Source organism: Durio zibethinus, chromosome 22 (assembly GCF_047325235.1).
Source record: "Durio zibethinus cultivar Kanyao isolate XHJ-2024 chromosome 22, ASM4732523v1, whole genome shotgun sequence".
Taxonomy (NCBI): Eukaryota; Viridiplantae; Streptophyta; class Magnoliopsida; order Malvales; family Malvaceae; genus Durio; species Durio zibethinus.
The window spans coordinates 22,784,577-22,794,122 of record NC_143183.1 but is presented as its reverse complement, the minus strand read 5'-3'; the positions used below and the strand labels follow the sequence as shown (position 1 = coordinate 22,794,122).

General features: G+C 35.3%; 1 protein-coding gene across 1 annotated transcript; it reads left to right on the top strand.

The window, feature by feature from the left end:
- Window positions 1-1,561: 1,561 nt before the first annotated feature.
- On the top strand, window positions 1,562-9,326 carry LOC111307546 (ABC transporter B family member 11-like). Its single transcript, XM_022905562.2, has 12 exons — window positions 1,562-1,975; window positions 2,250-2,304; window positions 2,448-2,623; window positions 2,732-2,953; window positions 3,032-3,270; window positions 3,381-3,906; window positions 4,183-4,456; window positions 4,837-5,636; window positions 6,009-6,275; window positions 6,412-6,675; window positions 8,220-8,513; window positions 8,750-9,326. Exons 1-12 carry the CDS (start codon window positions 1,760-1,762, stop codon window positions 9,107-9,109), a joined length of 3,693 nt encoding a protein of 1,230 aa, XP_022761297.2. The 5' UTR covers window positions 1,562-1,759; the 3' UTR covers window positions 9,110-9,326.
- The last annotated feature ends 220 nt before the right edge of the window (window positions 9,327-9,546 follow it).

Sequence of the window (9,546 nt, the reverse complement as noted above, 5' to 3'; positions counted from 1 at the left end):
TTATAATTAATTCTAGATGTATTTTTTAAGTCAATAATTAATTGCTTTTTAATTGTCAAAATCGTCTCACAATTATGCATAAAAAATTTGAGAAAATTAATATTTTCTAATAATTTTCCATTAAATATGACCATCGCTGGAATCGATTCAATCAATGCATGCCGCTACCAGAAGTAGAAAAAGAAATTACACCATGACAAAAAGTCGAACAATAGTCGTATGAAACAAATTTAACTGACGACAAAAAAGAACATTGCAACCAACAAATTTGAAACACCTGCTATAGATTTTGCTTCAAAAGAACAAGTTACTACAAGAATGACATTGGACTTGTCGTCTTATCCACCATATGTTTCCAAAATGGGAATTTCCTGAATATATATTACATATAAAATGTTTATTATTCTAGCATTTTATACTAGTTCCTTTGTTTTTTAATAATTATGTTTTAGCAGCTATTGCTTAATTAAAATATGCTGGTTTCTTAAGCCAACCTCTGGTTGTAATTTAGAGTATAATAATAGATTAAAGCGAGTTTCTATGTTTTATAGGTACAAATCTCTTACACTAAACTAAACTGCTTAGTTTTACCTACTTAGTGATTAACGATAGATATGTATTTTTTCCGTTTATATTTAGAGTATAGCACTTTATTTGCTTCCCACATTCCCTATTATCCGTCTTACTTGGCATTTCAAGAAGCCTGGTTTCTTGGTCCTTCATTATTGGTTTCCTCGTTTCTTGCGACCAGTATTCCTTCAAGGTTTCTCACGTTTGTTTTGAGCTAATTCTTTTCCGCTTAAAAGCTTTTCAGTTGATGTTCTGATCATGCCATTCTTCTTGCATTTCCTTGCCGTATGTTTTTGTGCTAATAACGAATAAGTAGGCTTTACAATTACTTGCTTGAAATTCTAGGGAGGCAGTTTCTTTCCTGTTTCACAATGTTTCTGTTCAACACTGCTAATGCTGCAGCTATGTTTTTATCTCTAATTTGAGATACTTCTCTGTTTCCGTCTCTGGGATTATCAAGGTACTACAGGCAACACCTAGCTAGATTACCGCAGTTCTAAAAGTTGATCATCCCACGCTTTAGAAATTCTTGGATTTTCAAAACAAAGGAAACAATCGGTGTATTTTCCAAAACAACTAAAGCTTATATTCTTTCAAAAGTGCTTACAAGAAGCAGTTTCCTGTTTTCAGCCAGCAATTCTTCTAATATCTGACTTTATGCTTCTGCTTTCAAAAATTACTGGCACGGTGGCACCAACCTTGGCTGATATGACATACTAAAAATGCTTTCAATTTTATAGTTTAATCCCGTTGTCCAAAAATTTCCGGGATATCCAAAACAAAGGAAATGGTTGTTGAGTTCCAAAACCTATCAAATCTACTTAAGTTTGTAGTTACCCTTTCGACCAGTACTTCTAACTTATTTAAGTTTGTGGTTACCCTTTCTACCAGCACTTCTAACTTATTTAAGCTTTTCTTCTTTGAATACCAGAATATGAGACCTACCATTATCTCATTTTGCCTTACTTTTTGTAATTTCTGTCTCTTGCAGCTGCAATTTAAGTTCTCAAATTTACTGGAACAGAGAAGACAAGATAAAAAGTATCACAGTCAGCAATATGGTGAACTTAAAACAGCTTGGATGAGGATATGAAGAGCACATGACAAGCTCCCTCCTCAGGGCCCATACACCAGTGGTCGAGATTCAAGAAATCCTGGTTGAATCATCAGAAACCCACAAAATTTAAATATGACCAAGGAGAAAGAGCAAAGCACGAGCATAATTCCATATTATAAACTGTTTTGCTTTGCCGACTCCTTAGATTATCTATTAATGTTTCTTGGCTCAATATCCGCTGCTGGAAATGGGATGTGCATGCCAGTTGTGACAATATTCTTTGGTGAATTAATTGATTCTGTTGGAAACAGCGTGACCATCACAACTGCAGTATATGAGGTTACAGAGGTATGCGGGAACATTTCCCAATATTACTGAATAATCTATATCGGTAAAACACGAAATGAAGCCATATTTTTTCTGTATAGGGATATGCAGTGTTGATATATATCAACAATTAAACTCATCCTATTTGAATCCTTTGTTGTTTCGATATGCTAGTGGAACCACATTGCCTTCTTAGCTCTTGCATCAATAGAACTTCAATTCCCGTATCTAGTGACCATCTGCAGGTCCGTAAACTGATTTAATTAGCAATAATGTTGATCAATTCTATCTTCAGGTGTCACTGAAGTTTGTGTACTTAGCTTTGGCATCAGCTATGGCATCATTCTTCCGTAAGTGTATTCTGTTGTCCTCCTTCCAAAGATGATGAGGGATTTTTAAAAAATAAAACAAAAAATTTGTTTAAATAATTAAGAAATATTGATATGCTGAGTTCAAAGGAGAATAATGAGAAAGATGCATTGCTGTCTTCCAGAGGTTGCTTCTTGGATGGTCACAGGAGAGCGGCAGGCAGCAAGAATAAGAAGTTTATACCTGAAAACGATATTGAGGCAGGATATTGGCTTTTTTGATGATGCAATTAACACTGGAGAAGTTATGGCGAGGATGTCAGGCGACACCCTTCTTATTCAAGATGCCATTGGAGAGAAGGTAATGTTGATGATATATATCATTTACTGCTGTTTATAAAAATTACTGTTGTTTAGCCATGCATGCAAATAAGAACTTGATACCGTTTGTTTGATTTATTTAATGCAGGTTGGAAGCTTTATACAGCAGGTGGCTGCATTTGCTGGAGGCTTTGTCCTAGCTTTTCTTAATGGTTGGCTGCTTACGCTTGTGCTGTTATCTTCAATTCCACCTCTAGTCATCTCTGGTGCTATCTTTCATAAGCTTGTAGGCAAGCTTGCATCCCGTGGACAAACTGCCTATTCAGTTGCAGCCACCGTCGTTGAACAGACAATTGGCTCAATAAGAACTGTATGCAATATCAGAATAGGAATATGGCATTTTGTTTTGCACTAGAATATGAACGTAAGTATAATACTGCCCTAACAGGTTGTATCATTTACAGGAGAGAAGCAAGCCATTGCCAGATACAACAAGTCTTTGTCCAAAGCTTACAAATCTGGCATACAAGAATGCCTGGCTGTTGGCCTAGGATTTGGCACATTGATGTGTATTTTATTCTGCACCTATGGGTTTGCATTTTGGTTTGGAGGGAAAATGATACTTGAGAAAGGATACACTGCAGGAAAAGTCATCAACGTAATTTTTGCTGTTGTTATTAGCTCTTTGTAAGTTTTTCTGTACATTTTATTTTTCATATGGAGATCAAGAAAATGTTTCAGGCAATAACTACTATGATGGTCTTAAAATTTCTAACATTTTATGTGGACTATTGAAGGTCTCTAGGGCAGGCATCTACATGCTTGAGTGCATTTGCTGCTGGGCAAGCTGCAGCCTTCAAGATGTTTGAAGTCATCAATAGGAAACCGAAGATTGATGCTTATGACACAAAGGGAAGAAAACTGGTTCATATTTTGGGTGAAATTGAAATAAGGGATGTTTATTTCAGTTATCCAGCAAGACCCAAAGAACTAATATTGAAAGGTTTCTCTCTTTCAATACCTAGCGGTAAAACTGCAGCTTTGGTCGGACATAGTGGAAGTGGGAAATCGACAGTGATTAATCTTATAGAAAGATTTTATGATCCACAGGCTGGTAAAGTTCTTATAGATGGTTTTGATCTGAAACAGTTCCAGATTAAATGGATCAGGCAGAAAATAGGTCTTGTCAGCCAGGAACCTGTGTTATTTGCTTCAAGCATTAGAGACAATATTGCCTATGGAATGGACAATGCAACTTCTAAAGACATAACAGCTGCCGCTATACTTGCCAATGCAGCAAACTTCATCGATAAATTGCCTCAGGTTTGAAATTCCTTGGACATCCAGTTAGATTTCTACTAGTTATTTTATTTATTTGAACATTTTTCCCCATACTAACAAGTCCTTTATTATAGCTGGCAAATGATCTTTTCCTAGCCTACGCTTGAGCACGTAACATGTCTATAAAAAGTTGTCATAGTTTTGGGACTTTGATGAATAAACCTATTAAGTAAAACTTTGGATCTTGAGCCATTTTCTGATTTTTTTTTTATAAGTTTTTCTTCATCCGTTACCTTCCCTTTCTTTTTATCGGCTCAGGGACTAGACACAATGGTTGGTGAGCATGGAATTCAGCTGTCTGGGGGACAAAAACAGAGGATCGCCATAGCTAGAGCACTTTTAAAAAAGCCAAGAATTCTACTTCTAGACGAAGCTACAAGCGCTCTTGATGGAGAATCTGAGAGGACTGTTCAAGACGCATTAGACAGAGCTATGATCAACCGAACTGTTGTCATTGTAGCCCATCGCTTGAGCACTGTAAGGAACGCAGATTTGATAGCAGTTATTGAGCACGGAAAGATTGTTCAAAAAGGTAGAATTTCTGATATTTTGCCATTTTATCAGTCAACTATTGATGGAACTTTCCTCATGTTGGTTCACACTTCCAACAACACAGCATTTTCAAAGAGTACATAAAACGAATACTTGGATTTTTCATTTTTGGACAAATTCTAGAACTAGTGGTTTAGTCTCTCCTTTTCTCACCTTTTTTTCATACTGATAGATGGTGTGTTGTGCTATTCCATCTAACTGCAAATCGCTGTACTGTTGTTTTGCTGTTGGTTTCTGGCTTTCAGCCAAAAGTGCTTCAATACAAAACCACCCGGGAACTGCACTCTCAAAGTTCAAAATTTAATATTCGTTTCCTTAGATACACATTACTTACGTAATTATAGTTCCTTTCTACGTCAGGTTCACACGCAGAGCTACTCAAGGATTGTAATGGCGTGTACACCCAGCTCCTAAGTTTGCAAGAGATTGGCAAAGAGATGGAACAGAATATAGTTCATGATTCAGATATTGGTCCCCAAATGTTATCAGCTCCGTTTAATCTATTCCTCGGTAGTAGTAAACCAGAAAAGTCAACGCCAAAATTAATCAATGTGCCTACTTCAAAAGCCTCAGAAAAGCCTCGAGATGTCCCACTTTCTCGCCTAGCGGATCTAAACCGGCCGGAGATACCTGTATTGCTCTTAGGAGCAATACTGGCAATGGCCAATGGTGTAATATTGCCAATTTTTGGCTCTGTGCTTTCTAGTGTAATCAAAACGTTTTATGAGCCAGCAGAGGAACTCAAGAAGGATTCCAGATTTTGGGCATTGATGTTTGTTGTTCTTGGCTTCGCATCTTTGTTGGCTAACTCGTTGAGCACATATTTTTTCGCCGTTGCGGGCTGTAGGTTAATACAGCGGTTGCGATCAATGTGCTTCGAGAAAGTTGTAAACATGGATATAGGTTGGTTTGATGAACCTGAACACTCAAGTGGTGCAATTGGAACAAGGCTATCCACGGATGCAGTTTCAGTAAGAAGAGTGGTTGGGGACACACTGGCTTTGCTTGCTCAGAGTATTGCCACAGCAATCGCTGGCCTGGTCATTGCTTTTGAAGCAAATTGGCAACTGGCTCTTGCCATCCTTAGTTTGCTACCTTTCATAGGAATAAGTGGATATGCTCAATTGAAATCCATGAAAGGATTCAGTGCCAATGCTAAGGTATCTGGGGGACAAAGAACTTGTTTGTGTGCTCCTGTGTCTGTTTTTCCTAACAAACTAATTGTGGTTAGGTTATATTTAAGAACTTGATGAAGATTAAATTGAAAGAGGACTGAAATATAGGTGCTTGAATCCGTGGGATGAAGCGCTTGCATGTGCCTTAGGATGTGTTTGTATGTAAGAATACGCTTGCATGTGCGTCCGTACGTGTTTTTATGCGCGAATCTTTCAGGACAGTTTTATATATATATATATATATATATATACATGTATAGTTTTGATTGGAAGTATCTGTGACATATAGGCTAGACTCTAGGGGTCAAATTATCACACCTACTTTTATTGAGGATGATACTTATTAAATGGTTGCAGAAAATGTACGAGGAAGCAAGCCAGGTCGCGAATGAAGCAGTTGGCAGTATTAGGACTGTTGCTTCGTTCTGTGCTGAAAAGAGGGTGGTGCAACAGTACCAACAGAAATGCCATGGCCCTGTCAAAGCCGGAATACGACATGGATTGATTAGTGGCATAGGTTTTGGAATATCATCCTTCTTTATGTATCTTGTCTATGCTATCAGTTTTTATGTTGGAGCCCTTTTAGTTCATCATGGCAGGATATCGTTCCATGAGGTTTTTCGAGTATGTTTTTCAGCACCCTTTCAAATGAGGCATTCCGAGACTATTAATTTTAATTTTTTCTTAATAATCATACCTTTTTTTTAAAAGGAAAACAAGGTTAGTGTTTACTAACCATGCGCCTAACTATTTTCGGCAGGTCTTTTTCTCTCTTAGTGCATCAGCTCTCGGGATCGCTCACTCAAATTCCATTGCTCCTGACGCCAGTAAAGCCAAGATTTCTGTTGCATCTGTTTTTGAAATTCTTGACCAGAAATCCAAAATAGACTCAAGTCAGAATTGCGGAAAAATACTGGAACATGTCAAGGGAGATATTCAGTTTAAGCATGTCAGTTTCAAGTATCCGTTAAGGCCTGAAATTCAAATATTCCGAGATCTTTGTTTGACCATTCGCTCTGGCAAGGTGAGGCCCTGTCTTATGTTTCAATTCTTCAATCTTTTCTGAGAGGAAAAGTTACTTTGAGCATTTTGTGCCACGCCTGCAAAATTAAGACTTAATATCATTGAAATAAAATCTAAAATAATAAAAGCTTAATCATTATAAAATTTTCTCTTCAAAAAAAATATCATTGTAAATTTTTTTTAAATAATCCATATTTAAAACCCTATACAGTTATATAATAAATCTCCAAAAATTTAATCAAACCACTAAAAACACTCAAGTATCATTGCACTTCAAAAATCTTATAGGTCAACAATAACTTAATGCTAAAGTAATTTTTCCAATTCAATCTAAATTTAATATTTAATTATTTATAAAGAGAAAATAAAAGGAAAATGACAAACTGCAGTTGAATAAATATAATCTCACATATTTTATCAAATCAAACATTACTTTTTATATATCATTAAACCATTTATCAATATTCGGTAAATCATAATATCAAAACTTATAAATACCAAGACAAAGAATTTCATAAAATCATTGACAAAACATGTCATTATTTAAATGTCTTATCAAACCAAGGCATATATCAATTTCTAAAATTCATCGTAATATCATATTTCATTCCATCATTTTTTTCATTTGTTTATTTTCTTAATAGCTACGGTTATTATTATATCTGTGGTAAGAATTTGAATTGTATCAACAATATTATTTGTATGATCATAATTAATTATTATATTCCATTAATAAGATCAATGCAAATTATTATATTCTGTTGATCTTTTTATTCTAAGAGCAATAATTTTTCATGTTTTAAGAAATTATGAACAATCAACCGCTTTATATGATAGTCGATTCCTCTCAATTTCTAAAAAAAAATTTCACTCTCGACTTAGAGCAATTGTCTTCACTTTATAACCAGTCAACTGCTATAATCTCATACCATATTTCAGAAGACTATCAAACAATAGCATTTGATTCCATTATAGTTTGGAATTGATGCCATTCATTTTCAGCTATAGTAGTTAATTGTTCAAGAATGGTATTTGACAACTATTTTATACGGATTTTAAATTTAGCTTCTGTTTATCCAAGTAGTTGATTCACTTACCAATATGATCAATCTTCTATATTTATTTCTCTTTAAACTTTGAATCATTTTCTTAAATGATAACTTAATATGATTTCTCTTTTAATAAAGTTAATTTACTTAATCATATTATTTTCATATTTTAAAAATATATCTAACATTCCACTCATCACCTAGCACCGGTTGCCCTAAAACTAACAAGGGAGACCTTTTTATAGTGTAACTACCATTGGCTGCATAGATATAACATTGAGGTACCAACAGAAGCATGCTAACCGTTTACCTTATAACACTGAAACTATATATTGATCAGCCGATAAAGCAAGGCCAGCATGTGAAGGGGGAACTTGATTGGTCGATGAGATTAGGACACCCCGCGGAATATGCCTGACAATTCAAAGCGTGGAATGATTTCTCTGAATTTTTTTTCTTATACTTTGGAACTGACAAAGTATGTTTCATAATTCAGACAGTTGCTCTAGTTGGGGAAAGTGGAAGTGGAAAATCAACAGTTATATCATTATTGCAAAGATTTTATGAAGCTGATTCAGGTCGTATCACATTGGATGGAATTGATATTCGAAAGTTGCACTTAAAATGGTTAAGGCAACAGATGGGTGTGGTGAGTCAAGAGCCTGTCCTATTCAATGACAGCATCCGAGCAAACATTGCATATGGAAAGGCAAGGGATACAACAGAAGCAGAAATTATAGCGGCGGCAGAATTAGCAAACGCCCACAACTTCATTTGTAGCTTGCAACAGGTTGAATTGTATTCTTTTATTGTGACCGTGTCACTGACTTGCCTGCGCTTAATTTCTAGCATTTGATTGCGAAAGATGCATGCTAAACTAGTCGCACAATAATATATATATATATATCTAAATATATAAAACTTGGCAAGAACATGAATATATCAGAAGCAATATAGGATCAATGATGGGCAAAATTAATTTCTTGTTTTCCCTGCAATTTAATTAATTAACGAAAATGAGTGCAGGGGTACAGCACAGTAGTAGGAGAACGAGGTATCCATTTGTCTGGAGGGCAAAAGCAACGGGTGGCAATTGCACGTGCCATAGCGAGAGCTCCAAAGATATTACTACTAGATGAAGCCACTAGCGCTCTTGATGCCGAGTCTGAACGAGCAGTTCAAGATGCACTTGATCGAGTTATGGTTGGGCGGACAACAATGGTGGTGAGCCATCGGTTATCTAGCATTAAGGGTGCGGATTTGATTGCGGTGGTTAGAAATGGAGTTATACTAGAGAAAGGAAGACATGAAACGTTAATCAAAATCAAGGGTGGTTTTTATGCCTCCTTAATAGCCCCATATACAAACACAAGATCATCCCATTGACCTTCTTGCCATATGCTCAGTGCTTATCTTATTATATATTGTTGTTTCCCATCTGATCAATCTCAAAATATTTTTGTATAGTTGAGATTGGAAGAGATACTGTAGTGTGATAATTGGATGAGAGCTCATTTACAAGTGCAATGTGTTGAGACAGTGGCATAGCCATAAATAGTATTATTTAGTTGGGTCAAAAAAAAATTAAAACTATACTTTTTTCCTTTTTTGTTGACTCTCTTAAAATTATATTGTTTTTCTTTTTTTTTTTTCAAACACCTAGTATTTTTTTTTATCTTTTTTAATCATTTATTATTTTTTATTTCTTAATCCATAAAAGTTTTAAAAAATATATAAAAAGGGATTGAAAGATTATCTTTTAAAATTCACAATATATGAATATAAAATTTTTCATACAAATCTTAAATAATAACAATGTTATT